The 13,701-nt window shown below is 38.3% G+C and overlaps 2 protein-coding genes across 2 annotated transcripts; one reads left to right on the top strand and one right to left on the bottom strand.

Annotated features, from left to right (window-relative positions):
- Positions 1 to 142: 142 nt before the first annotated feature.
- On the bottom strand, positions 143 to 3,264 carry med7 (mediator complex subunit 7). The gene is made up of 2 exons (XM_073486821.1): positions 3,151 to 3,264; positions 143 to 1,177 (listed from the first exon to the last, which is right to left on the bottom strand). The coding sequence occupies exon 2, from the start codon at positions 1,166 to 1,168 to the stop codon at positions 404 to 406; it is 765 nt and encodes a 254-aa protein (XP_073342922.1). The 5' UTR covers positions 1,169 to 1,177; positions 3,151 to 3,264; the 3' UTR covers positions 143 to 403.
- A 2,074-nt stretch (positions 3,265 to 5,338) lies between these two features.
- On the top strand, positions 5,339 to 12,441 carry itk (IL2 inducible T cell kinase). The gene is made up of 17 exons (XM_073486820.1): positions 5,339 to 5,574; positions 5,691 to 5,795; positions 5,938 to 6,019; positions 6,110 to 6,235; positions 6,419 to 6,456; positions 7,817 to 7,968; positions 8,076 to 8,141; positions 8,253 to 8,307; positions 8,777 to 8,856; positions 8,993 to 9,135; positions 9,257 to 9,331; positions 9,667 to 9,835; positions 9,919 to 10,135; positions 10,227 to 10,291; positions 10,409 to 10,527; positions 11,829 to 11,986; positions 12,094 to 12,441. The coding sequence occupies exons 1-17, from the start codon at positions 5,437 to 5,439 to the stop codon at positions 12,157 to 12,159; spliced, it is 1,854 nt and encodes a 617-aa protein (XP_073342921.1). The 5' UTR covers positions 5,339 to 5,436; the 3' UTR covers positions 12,160 to 12,441.
- The last annotated feature ends 1,260 nt before the right edge of the window (positions 12,442 to 13,701 follow it).

Here is a 13,701-nt window from a genome sequence, read left to right as displayed (position 1 = left end):
ACGTTAACAAAATGTAAACACACACAGTGGATTCAAAAACATGAAATTCTCTTGTAATTAGATGCATTCCATAAATTCGCTGCTAGGTTTAAATAACATCACTGTGCTACTGTGACAGAATTTCACTCTTATTGCAACTGGAAAGTTCTTTAATTTGTTTTATTCCAAAAAACAAAAAGTTGGCACCCCAGCTGATCTGTGTAATATTTACATTCTTCAAACATCTTCACAGGAACTGCTAAAAATATTTAAATGATAGCTTTTAAATAAAACACTGTTCAACTCCAGATGTGTCTTCAGGCCAAGCAAACATGTTCATATTTTATCCAAGTACAGCACCAAAAAAGACAAACCACCCCAGTTCGGATGTACAAAAAAGGAACACAACTACTCAACAGAAAACCTAAGCAATTTCATCAATTATACTGCACATGGCAGCGTCCTTGTCCCATATTTTGTCTCTCTTTGCAGAAGGGGCGCTCTTGTCCTGGTCACTTGCTGCCATACAGCTGGCACCTGCTTCTTCTACATCCATCGGTTCAGTTTTAAGTCTGGGGGCCTGCCCAGAGGAGCCACTAACACTAGCTACTGCTGACACACTCCTCGTCCCGTCACCAGCACCATCCTGTCCCTCCATCTGTGGTAAGTCGTCAGGTAAGGAGGCGAGGCACCCCTGAATCATCTCCACCACCCTCTCCAAATGTTTCTGGAACCTCTCAGCTGTCTCTAGCCTCTGTCTCTTCTGCACCTCCATCATCACCCTCAGTGTCTCCCTGGCTTGATGTGGCCTGTATTCATTTATCAGGTGGTGCAAATGAACAAACAGAAGCTTTAAATCCTCCAGCTTCTCCTCGCGCTTTATACTGCCAGGGCTCTTGATGAGGATGTCCAGCAGGTCCAGAAAGTTCACCAGAATGGACATGTTGAGCTTCTTAAGCTCCCGTTTGTGGTCAAACTGCACAGGATGGAGCCTCTCGATGCCTTGGCTCTCCAGAGGCCGGATGATGAGGTCGTCACACTGGAACTGGTTGCCAAACATCATGTAGCTGTCTCTGATAGGTGGTGGTGGCTTAGGAGCCAGACCTTTGCGGATGTTTTCATCTGTGTACTCTTTGATGTACTGCATAGGTGGAGGAGGCAGGGCACTAACTTGCTGTGGTTCACCCATGATGCTGACCTGTATCAGTGACAAAAATGTTAATTAGTCTGTTTTCATTACCAAGCAATGCTAAACAAGTTCTTCCTTTTAAAATAAGAAACAAGTTCCATTTTGTATACTGGCTGTGCGTTTCAAATCCCACATAAGGCTTCCTTTTCATTTTAACAGCAGCATACACTCACAGACGACCATTTTGTATTAAAAATGTACACACTGACATTATCAATTTTCAGCCCTAACTTAGTCTTTGGTTTGGGACACATTACATCTTCCCTTCTGGCTGAATGAAGAAAAACTCAGCTGGTTCGGAAGCATGTAATTGAAAACTGTCATAATAAAGTGTTCCTTTACATAGAGATGCGATACTGTCAAAACAAAAATCCTGTTTTACAAGTGTGTAAACATTACATGTCTCAAAGCAAATACATGTTACACAAGTGCATGCACATTGTGCAACAGTCATGCACTTTTCGTCAAGCAAAAACAATTTTAAGTATTAAGAGTACAAATTAGGGATACACCAAATTATCAGCCAAACATTGGTATCGGTCGTTATACAACTTGTTAAGTGCCTTCGGCCTATCAGCAAATAAGATGACATTGACTAATAGCAGTAGCCAATGATTATGTGTTGTGTAACTTTTCACTTTGCGCTGGTACCTTCATGAGTTATTGCTAGTAGCATTCCTCAGTTTTTAAGGCTATGTAAGTACTGGAAAAAATGTGACAGACGAAGAATAACAGCCAATATGGTCACAGGAACAGAGGTATGCTTACAGGGACAAGTGCTTTTCTTGCAAGACCCACCCTACTGATTGGTTGCCTTCGTGGCTTAAGGCATAATGATACAGAGACAGGATTTAAACATGCTGCCGTCCAGATATTTTTGTCTATTTATTGTTTTATTTGTCGACATAATCCTTAACACTTTTAAACTTTGCAGTCCAAGCCTTCTTAGGTTACATCTGTACTCCTAATTCTTCTGTTATTTATTTAGTTGTTGGAAAAGGATTTAGGCTAAATTTGTTACATTAGTACTTTTATCGACTCAGAATTTCACAATCTGTGCATCCCTAATAGAAGTATTCAAAGGATGGCCACTTTCAAAGTATTGACCAAAGTATTATTAATAATAAAAATAAAATACTAAAATATTAATGGAGTAATTTATAAATAAGCTTGGCTTTTATTGTTATGGTCAGTGTAGTGGTTAACCTTATGGTCTTCTTAGTTACAATAAGATATCAAAAACATCTGTCACTTACACCACTCAAAATTAGTTAGGGATATTGGGATATTTTAGTCTTTCACTTGATTGTTTATTCTGTGATATCTGAGTTTTTATTTTGTGTTCTGTGATTATAATGCGACACACTTTCATTTGACTTTTACTGCATACCCATGCACATACATCTATGCACCCATACCTCAATATCCCTGACTAATTTTGAGTAGTGTAAATATTGTGGAGTAAATTCATTACATTGCACACGTTACTCAGCTAATGTACCAGTGGCGTTACCTTAAAACTGTTTATCAAGGCAGCGCTTGTGGTCGAGTAGTATTTCGTAAATCAAGTCAAGATCTGTGCTTTTGTTTTCAAAGAGGCAAAACTGGACTGCTTCTTACGGCGCTGACAGATCCTCCCCATGGAAAGTCTGCTAGGACGAAATTAACGTTAGCCTGCTAACCCAGATGCTGATAACGTAACAAGGGAGCGACGATAATGACTTTAACGGCTGCCTGCCAGAGCAACTGATGAACAAATATTTGCATTTACTGTCTGAAACTTTTATTTACATCTCTGAATGCGTTGCTCGCCAGTCTACAACAACACATAAACGTTTAAGAGACAAGCGTAGCTAGCGGATTTAGCTACGTGGCTAGTTTTGGGCTAGCAGCACTTATGCTAACTAGTGTTAGTTACGTCGGTACCAAAAACCAACTAAAACTAACGGGAAGAAAAGAAGAGTGATGGTGCTTCTACAGACCTGTTAGTGACTCCTTAGATGCTGAATGTAGACTTTAGATGCGAAATGTAGCAGAGATAAGCTAATCGGACAATTAGCCCTAGCTCATGACTAGTTTGGCTCCTTCCAGACACTGACATGACGTTCCTGTCTGTCGCCACTCCATTGGCTGAACTGACCCCGTGACAAGTTTTGGTCGTTCGGATTGGACCGTATCTGATGAACAAAATAACGCTGATTGGTCGGAATATAATGAATGATTTGTTAATGCTTGTCTTGTAGTATTTGATCTATGATACAGTGATTCTTAAAAAATAGTGGTGGTAGAGATACAAGTAAAGATTATTTAACTGCTAACTTCAGTTTAACTAAAATAACGATGACTTCTAACACATATTTTATCATTTTTAATTTATGATTTAAAAAACGCCTTCTTATGAACAAAAATCTACAACGATAGCCTGGTATAAAAATAGGCTATATTACTATACTGTAACATAACAATATTATATGATAATAATAATAACATAAAAATAGGATACTATATTAATTATAGTTCATCTATTGAGCAGAAATACAGAAAATAGTCGTATAAATGGTCTTACATTAAAAAGCTGTAAACATATCTGTTACTGTTGTAAGTCATACTGTAAAAATTAGTATTAAGAGACAAAAAATCAAAATTTTGCACAAAAGCCCTGGTCCCAAACAGTGTGTAGGTATATGAAGGCCTTTTCCAGTTCACTTTAAAAATCAGATTTTGTTTTGAATTTTTTAAAGTCATTCATGTGCTTTAAATATTTCACCAAAATGTAGTAGTCTACTGATTCTGTCAAATCTCCAAAACAATATCTAAACTTTACACATTTGTATTGTTTGTTGATGAAATGTCAAACAAATCGCAGGAAATCTGAACAAGTAATTATTTAATTTGATTTGAAAACTTGTCTTTTGTGGAAACAGTTTTATAAGTTCTTCTCTACTTTAATCCCTTCATTTGTCCCTACTGACATTATTTTAATCATACACTTGTATAATTAATTGTAATATTTTTCCCCACCTGATATTTCTCTTTGTGTTGTCGTTATTCTCTCACACATGCACGTGTGCGGACACACACACACACACACACACACACCACAAATACACATAGCACTCACACTCACACCTCAAAAAGTACTACACCACAATGTCTTTTTAAAACTTCATGTACCTTTCCCGATACTCAGCCTTCCATAAAATACCTCAGTGAGTATATGTGGAATCGAACTTTTACACAGTTGTAAAAATTAAAACAACAAAAATAGAAATGTGTTTATTTATTTATTTTCATCCTCAGCTCTGATTTCCTTGTCTTTATTTTCTCTTCCTTTAGACAAAAAAGGTGCCTTACCTTTACTGAATATTGATTGAGACGCAGACTAAATTGTAGGAACAATTTTCCTGATGGTGGTGCTATAGCATCCAATCAAAATTCCTCACCTCATGTTGAAGCAACTGTATTGTTGCTTGGAGCTAAAAATCAACATTGTCTTTCTAACAATCCCAGCACAAATGTGTCTTCTTTGTTTGTTTGTGATTACTGTATGGAAGAGAGCGAGATGGAACGACAAAAAAAACAAGTAAGCTGAAACCATCTCATGAGCAGGCCTGCTTTAGAGAAAAAAAAAGCAGAGACAAAAGGATGACAGTGAGGCTGAATCAAAAAAGCAACAAGGGGAATTATACAGACAAGACAAAGTTATGTAACACCTCCCCAAAATCTTCATTATGGCAGCAACAATAGTGTAAATGACCCTGCATTGTCTGTAACCTGTAATGTTGTTTTCAGGTAGTTTTAAGTATGTTCTTTTGACAGTGAAATTGAGTTTATGTTTGAGTTAACACCGCTGTCCACTCTTTACGTTTTTACCAAAACTAGCTCAGATACCTTCAAAGAGCACATTTTGGTGGAAAATGTCAAACGTGCACTACTGTATGCTCTATGCAATGGCATATTGCAACATAGCCAGTGAAAGTATGTGAGTGAGAGAAAAAGAGTGTGTGTGTGTGTTTGTGTGTGTGTGTGTGTGTGTGTGTGTGTGTCTGTGTGTGTGTGTGCATACATGGGTGTTTGTTTGCTTGTACAACCCATTTCTTGCCGCAAGGATGTGGTTAACTGAGTGCAACAACTTCATTCCGGAAACTCATCGTCTTCAATCAAGTGATCATCCATTACTTTTTTTTTCTGTCACTGTGAGGTGCTCAGTCTGTCTCTGTTAACCAAAGCCACCAGTGTTCCTCATAGTGTAGTTCGTAGAGGTTAACATGTTTCCCAGGGTGATTTTGAGGGGAACTATGATTAAAAAATCTCAACAAAAGAAAAGAACATCGCCGTGCAACTACAAGGAGAGGTTTTTTGTCTTGGACACCCAGAACCTGAAGTATTCTGAACGGCGTCCAGGGGTAAGTGTGCACTCGATCGATTCATATATCAGATTTAAACTTGAAATTATACAATCTGTACATTTACCTTCCTGATAATAACCCACTATAATCTGAATCATATCCATGTGCTTCAGAAAAAGCCCATGGTGAAAGGTTGCATCGAACTGCACAGGATCAAGTGTGTGGAGATTGTGTGTAGTGAGGTCCCCATACCATGCAACTTTAAGTACCCTTTTCAGGTGAGCTTCGCTCTTTCTCTTAAAAGTGCACAAAAAATACATCTAATGTTTCATATAGTAAGTATAATATATGACTAAGTACGCAGTATGATAAAACATGAGAAAAAAGTTGTATTCTTTTTTAATTCAAATGTCTCTACAGGTTTTTCATGACAGCCACTACCTCTACATTTTTGCCCCAGACAATGATTGCCGTCAGAGATGGGTCAGAGCTCTCAAAGAGGGTAAGCGCATTTAGATATTGCAACAGATTATTGTGAACCCTTCATTGTACATAATTTACACTACATCTTCTTTGATTCTGTCTGATATAGAGACAAAACATAACAATTTGGTTGCGAAATACCACCCAAACTTCTGGATGGATGGAAAATGGAGATGTTGCCAACAAACAGAGAAACTGGCGGCAGGTTGTCAAGTATATGACCCACTGGGCTGTGGTTTGTATTACTTCTTCTCATTGTTTCAAACACATTTCAATCATTGCATAATGCAGTTATCTATGATTTTCTAACACGCAAATAAGGGCAAATCTTGATCTGATGTGAGCGGTGTTGCATAACTTCTACAAAATGGTTTAGTATAAAACTGCATTCACTTTCATTTTTCTAATTTCTCCACAGCTTCTAAAAAGCCGCTTCCTCAACTCCCAGATCCAGAGGTACCACTTTGTAAAGCATAAATAAGATGTGCTGATGAAATATTTCGGGTGTGGTAGTCACTACCGTTCAAATTACAGGGGATAGACAAAATAACCTCTTAGATATTTATTCTGTAGCTTGTTTGTCCAGAAGTTGCCATTCTTTTCAAGACTATTTCGCATTTAAGCAACACTTTCAAGACTGATTCCCTCAACATCTTTAATCACCCGCAGTTTGGCACACATGATTTTGTGTCTTGTGCAGCTCAGTTTGTTATCTTGCATATCTCATGTCTTACGATTGCTAGGCCTCCTCTATTATGTGATACCTGTTGGAAAACGTAACATGAATATTATCTAATCATGGTTGGGAGGGTTACTTTTAAAATATATTCCGAGTTACTAGTCACCTGTTAAAAAAAGTACAGTCAGTTACGAAATCCAAGTATCACAACATTAAAGTAACGTAACTTGATTTATTTCCGTTACATATACAAATAAAGACGAGCTACAAGAAATATTAACAAGATGACTTTAATTTAGTCATAAAGAGAAAGATCTTCATTGCCTGATTTTGTTACGCCTAAACAAATTAAATAGACAAACTCTCTTCACTTTAATGACTGAATAAACTGAATAAACAAACTGACCTTAAAGGACAACACAATTTCATACTGTTTTTCTTTGTTTGTATGTGGCGGACCCTGCCACCTTTCTAGCTTCAAACAGTGTTTTGGGGACCTTATTTTCCTCTGAGAGCAGCTCGTTTACTCAGTTATGGAAACAATAAATGTCTCTGAGTTTGTATTATTACCTCATTAATGTCATAATATTAAAATTCTGGGTTTTAATTTCTTCTCCAAAAACACATAGCGCCCCTTTAACGAGTGTGTATTCTGTAGGAACACACTCCTGTGTATTTGATTTCACTCGAGACTAGATTGATGTTGTCATGCATGCAGGTGCATGGTTACAGAGTAGTATGCAATTCTTTATTTTAAAATTATAGTCCTGTTAGTAATCCTCTTTTTTGTTGAATGTATGTGTAATCTAATTACATCTTTTATTCTTTAACTTTACCAGAATACAGCTACCTTTTTGTGTATCCTGATTACATAATCAGGTCACATGTATTCCGTTACTCCCCAAGCCTGTATCTGATGTAAACCAAATTGTGTTATGATCCAATTTTCTGCCTGCAGTGTGTTTACATCTGTTTTGTGTTTTGTCTGCCGCTGTTTGTTTTTTTTTTTAAAGAAAATGTGAAATGTTTTTAGAAGTATTACAAATATGTTGCTAAAACAGACTGAGTGTGTAACTTTGAAATTTTATAGCTCAATAATATTTATAATCAGGTTGTTTTTTTTTAAAACCCTGTTAGATGAGGCTGGAAGATGGACAACCGAGAATGGTCATCGCCCTGCAAGACTACACACCACTCAGAGACGATGACTTGCCTCTTAAGAAAGACCAGGAGTACGTCCTGATTAACAGCTCTCACTGTGAATGGTGGGCCGTAGAGAATGACAGGGGGTAAGGCACATAAAATGAAAGATCTCAACAGCAACTTTCACCGTACCAGTAAGTTTGATTATGATTCGATGATTAATTCCTATTTTTCCCCACCGACCCCTCATCAGAGACACAGGCTTTGTACCCAGTACTTACGTAGCTGAAAAATGTGGCAACAACTTTGAGAGATTTAAGTAAGTTTGATTTTGTGTTTCTTCTCTGTGCATCTAACGGTTAACATGTCTGCAAATCCATTCTGTCATCTATAGAATGAATTCATTTGTGGTTGTTTTGTCTCGTCACAGGTGGTACAACAAAAACATAACCCGAGGGGAAGCAGAGGAATTGTTAATGAAAGAGGTAAAAACAATGTCAGTATTTAAGGATTCCATTATCAGTTGTGTTCTGCATCCAGCTGTCTTTTAAAAGAAAAAGAAAACCAAACAATATTTCAGATGATAATTAGCAGGATGTTGCTCGTGCATGCACTTCTGCTGCGACTGTGCCAGCCACAGCGATCTCACATTTGCAAAATTAATGCAAATGCACCTGCACACTCAGAATCCGACATGACATGGGACATGAAAAATGTTTCACAACCACAATGTTTCCTCCAATGTTGAATTTCCTGCAGCGGGGTGCTTTGTTAAGTTTTGCAAGTGGGAGGTAGAACAGTCATCCATCATGTATTGCTAAAACTGAAGACTAGGCCGGTGCTGCTATTAGCTGCAGATTAAACAAACCATCAGTAAACATGTCTAACATGTGTATTACATATGTATTTATCTAATGTGGATGATCTGATGTTGTTGGAACGCTCTACTTTTAGGGAAAAGAAGGTGCGTTCATGGTACGTGACTCGAGACAGGCAGGAGTCTACACAGTGTCAGTCTTCACCAAAGCACCGGGGTAATTCTGACTCTTTTCTGACATACGTAACTGTTACAAATAATGCTATATATGTACAATACCCCTGGTGTCTACATTTGTATCACCTTATCTTTGAATGACTTGTTGAATAAAAGCATCACTTTATTCTCCTCAGGTCTAATGGGGAGAAGAATCCGAGAGTGAAACATTACCAAATCAGGCAGACAGAAACAGGAGAGGCCATGTTTTACTTGGCAGAAAAGTACCTGTTCATCACCATTCCTGAGCTCATCCATTATCACCAGCACAATGCTGCCGGTAAGTGTGCTTTCTTTCCGCATGCAACAGATATTTATGCGAATCGCTGTAACAAATGGGATGATGAGATGCCTCATAAATGAATAAGTATTCATATGTTTGTGTGTTATGTGCGTGGCAGGCCTGATAACACGTTTGAGACGCCCAGTCTCTCAGGGCGGAGGCTGCTCCCAGGACATTACTGATCCCTCAAAAGGTTAGATGGTGGACTGTTGTATAAAATGTTGCATAAAATGGGTGAGGCTTGTTGTTGCCTCGAAGTGGGTCAAGTGGTTGAAGTAGCGGTGAATGCAATCACAGCTTAATGCTGAAAATCTTGGTTTTGCTGACCTCTAGTGATTCTCACAGACGTATGCTCAGGATGTGTTCTAACTGGTGTTGTGCAACAACCCTGAGGCTTTCATAATTCTTTGACTGTAATCAGTAAAACCTGTTTCGTAATCTCATTGCCAACTATTTCAATAATTATGTGAGTTACCGTCTAAACCTTCACATCCTTGTCATCCTCACCGCCTGTCTGCTGCTCCACAGATCAGTGGGAGGTGGACCCAGAGGAGCTGACCTTTGGCCAGGAGTTAGGCAGCGGCCAGTTTGGGCTGGTGCTGGAGGGAACATGGAACCAGAGGAGGGTGGCAGTGAAGATGATACGAGAAGAGTGCATGTCTGACGAGGAATTTAAAGAAGAGGCTAGAGTCATGATGTAAGTGCAATTCATGACCTTACATTGTTCAGGCAGAGTTATCCAAAAAACACTCAGCTTATGTATGCGTGTGCTTTTAACAGGAGATTGTCTCATTGCAAGCTGGTTCAGCTCTACGGTGTGTGCACCCAGCGTTCTCCCATGTGTCTGGTGTTTGAGTTCATGGAGAACGGCTGTCTGTCCGACTACCTGCGAGCCAACAAGGGGCGTTTGTCTCAGAACGTGATGTTGGGGATGTGTCTGGATGTCAGTGAGGGGATGGCTTACCTGGAGAGCTCCAACTTCATCCACAGAGATCTGGTAAAGTGTAAACCAGCAAATGAGAATTTTTTCATGATAAACTTTTGTATCTCAGTTGTAATAGTTAATCCTGTGTTTCTGTCCCTTGCAGGCTGCCCGGAACTGTCTTGTCTCACAGAACAATGAGGTGAAGGTGTCTGACTTTGGTATGACCAGGTAATACTTTTCACAGTCTGCTTATTCTTTACTGAATCTTCTAACCGACGTATTGTGAAATATTTATTATGCTTTTACAATGGTTAAACTGTTGTCTGTCTGCTCTCTGCACTTTAGATTTGTGCTTGATGATCAGTACACCAGCTCCCTATGCTCTAAGTTCCCTGTCAAGTGGTCGGCCCCGGAGGTCATCAAATTCTGCAAGTTCAGCAGCAAGTCCGACGTCTGGTCATTTGGTGCGTTCGTGTGTCTGTGCCGTCTGACTTGCTGTCTTTGTCATACAACATCCTTACTGTGTCTTATTTTTGAACCATTCATATAATTTGGAGGTTCCATGTATAGTTGTCACAGGAAAACATCACATTGTGGGAGTTTTGCAATCATTTGGTACAATTTTGAATAGGACACATTGTATCTCAAACACACATGGCAAAAATCATGTTGTGGGAACCATAGTTACAGAAGCAATTTCCGGACACACATTTTTTTAACTTCTGAAAAAAATATTGCACTGCACCTTTTTAATTTACTATATTTAACTGATTTATTCAGTTGTACAAACATGTACATGTGCCACAGGTGTAACTATTGGTAGCCAAATAATTTTCATGGAGTAATGCCAATTGGTGGATTTCCAGTAATCTCCAAGATGTTAATACTGCAAGGCCCATCGCCAAAATCGGAGTTTAAACAGGCAGCAACATATCAACTTGGCATGGACAAGAGTCAGTGTTCAGAGGCTGTGATTTAATTGTATCCAACAGATGATAAAAATAAATCACAAATTACAACTTCTATTATCGATTTCAACCCATATCAGATCGAGTAGCAATGGGCTGTATTACACAATCTGATATTGCTGTGTTGGTGTTGTTCCTGGAACATCGTAATGAATGTTACTCCAGGACCATCACTGAAACGGAGAAATCATGTTATTGTAATGTCATAGCTTTGTGACATTACACCTGAAAAATACACACAGGGGAGAAGTTATTCTTTCAAACGTGTTTAACGTTGTGAAAGGGTCTACTTTAACCCAAGCCCAATTTTCCTGAACCCTTTGTTGCCTTAACCTAACCAATTATTTTCTGTTGCCTAAACCTAACCTAACAGCAACAGAAAACTGAAAAGTAATGAAACAGTAATACAAACTTTAAATTGTAAGTGATGCAGCTAGATGTGACAGTTCTGTAGGTTATACAGGATGTGTAAAATGTACAACAAAAGTAAACTGTTTTTAAGTAGAAATAGTCATTTGGAGGGAAATACACAGCTATATGTGGCTAAGAGTACTGCTAAATGGATGAATTTATTGCTCTAAAAGTAGTTTATAATTCAACAAAATCAGTCTGATCTCTTACTTTGGATGATGCATGTCATAATCATTAAATAAAAGTTAACATAGAACAAAGATGCAAATGATTAACCAGAGACACAAGAACTTGATTCTGGTGTCTTCATCACATAAAAGATCAACTGACCTACAGCCAATCTTTCTATAGGTGTGTTTATTCTATAACTGTTCACCCCTGCTCAGGTGTGCTCATGTGGGAGGTGTATAACGAGGGCCGTCTTCCTTATGAGAACCGCTCGAATTCTGAAGTGGTGGAGTCCCTGAACACAGGCCTGAGGCTCCTCAAGCCCCGCTTGGCCCCAGATGCTGTCCACCTGCTCATGGAGTGGTGCTGGAAGGAGGTGGGCACAGGAGTTTAACATATTCTTAGAACAGCTGACATACAACATTACTTAGACAGCAAAACTTTTTGTAACAATGCTTTGTTTTTTCACGATTTCATTCTCAGAAACCAGAAGATCGTCCATCCTTTGCTCTTCTCTTGCATGAGCTGGCCTCTGTCTCAGATATGTGAACCAAGAATTGAGGTTGATAACTATGAAAATAGCTATATTTATTTTATTTATTGATTTATTGCTCATAAAATATCTGTAAAGTTGTTGTTATTAAGATGATTACAAAGCCTGGATTTTGCACTTTATCTGTTTCTATTGTAAACAGGCTAATTCACACAGTCCATTCATGCAGCTACTGCTGCTCACTGCAGGTTCATGTTAGCCTTTGAAATATTCTGTAAATTAAACAGGTGAGATGGTTATGTTGTTTAATCCACTGTTAATTAAATGAATCCATGTGATTTGTGTTTTCTATATATTTTCAGCACCACAATAACTGTTATGTTAGATATTTACAGAAGTAAGTAACGCATTTGATTTTCAGAAATGATTCTTAAAGTTGACATAGATGTAATAATTGAGATTTAAAAAACAACTTGACCTCATATGTGTCTTTTGATAATCAGCCACCCTCTGTGAGCTTGAAAGGCAGCTGCAAAAAGCTTGTTATTTGCTATCTTGAATTCAGGTCAGATGCAATGAGTTCCAATGACAGAAACATCCTGAATGTGTCCATAGAAACAGAAACGTCTGCTGCAAGAACTACTTGCTTTCAGCTTAGTATGTAAGCTTCGAATGGTCACAGTTTTGATGAATATCCTACAACATTTTCTTCAAAGTTCCTGCAAAAATGCAGTTTGGATATGGATACACATAAGTGGAAATGTAAAAAAACAAAAACAATCATTACTTGGACCAATGTAGTGAGTATATAGGGATCACAGTATAATAGATGAATCAGTTTCCGCTCCGTCTACCAAGTCAGGTGTTCTGGTCTGTGGTTGTGGCCAAAAATGGCAGTAAAGGTTAGAAAATGTTCTCTGGCCCAGAGAGACTTTGACACTCACACTGTCGCAAAATATGTCAAAGTACAAAGTCAAAGCTGGATCTTTGCACTTGCACTGTGTAAAATACATTCAGTCTGTCATTTAGTCATCCACTTAATGATAATTTAATAATGCTAATAATTGAATATGTGGCTAGCCTATAGGCCTACAATGCTGTATATAATATCCTTATGCATTATACATCTATTTTTACACGTTTGAAATGAATTAAAAAACACATATACACTGAACATACACTATGCTATACTGAATGAAGAGTTTTTACTGGTCATGCATCAGTCTCAATTTAATATTGATGTCCCAGGACCATCAGCGAGAAGATTGGCAATTTCTGTATAGTTATTCTTAATGTCTGTCACTGGGTTGGATAAGTGTTAAAATGATATTTTATGGTGACTGCTAAGGATAAATTGAGGGGTCTCAGCCCGAGGAAGGAAACAGCCCTAGTCTGGTGATACAGGGCACTAAAACAAAGCTTACTTTGTTTCTCCATCGTCATATTACAGTTATTAATCTTACATAGCCACATTACATCACCACCATGCATCCTCCAAACAACTGCGTTTCAAAAAAAGAAAAATAGAAATAAAAACACAATGGGTCTTTCTTTCATTCGCTCTCAGAACAAATGCATGCCCTAGCCCAGGGGTGACC

This window comes from Pagrus major, chromosome 18 (genome assembly GCF_040436345.1).
Source record: "Pagrus major chromosome 18, Pma_NU_1.0".
Lineage (NCBI taxonomy): Eukaryota > Metazoa > Chordata > Actinopteri > Spariformes > Sparidae > Pagrus > Pagrus major.
The sequence above is the reverse complement of the archived record's forward strand: the minus strand, read 5'-3'. Positions and strand labels throughout refer to the sequence as shown.

What these genes read in the sequence shown, in the direction of transcription:
- med7 (XM_073486821.1), bottom strand. Translation starts at nt 1,168, where the DNA reads ATGGGTGAACCACAGCAAGTTAGTGCCCTGCCTCCTCCACCTATGCAG.
- itk (XM_073486820.1), top strand. Translation starts at nt 5,437, where the DNA reads ATGTTTCCCAGGGTGATTTTGAGGGGAACTATGATTAAAAAATCTCAA. An exon ending in GAAGAGGCTAGAGTCATGAT is followed by an intron (nt 9,836 to 9,918) that starts GTAAGTGCAATT and finishes TGCTTTTAACAG; the next exon opens with GAGATTGTCTCATTGCAAGC. An exon ending in TGGAGTGGTGCTGGAAGGAG is followed by an intron (nt 11,987 to 12,093) that starts GTGGGCACAGGA and finishes TTTCATTCTCAG; the next exon opens with AAACCAGAAGATCGTCCATC.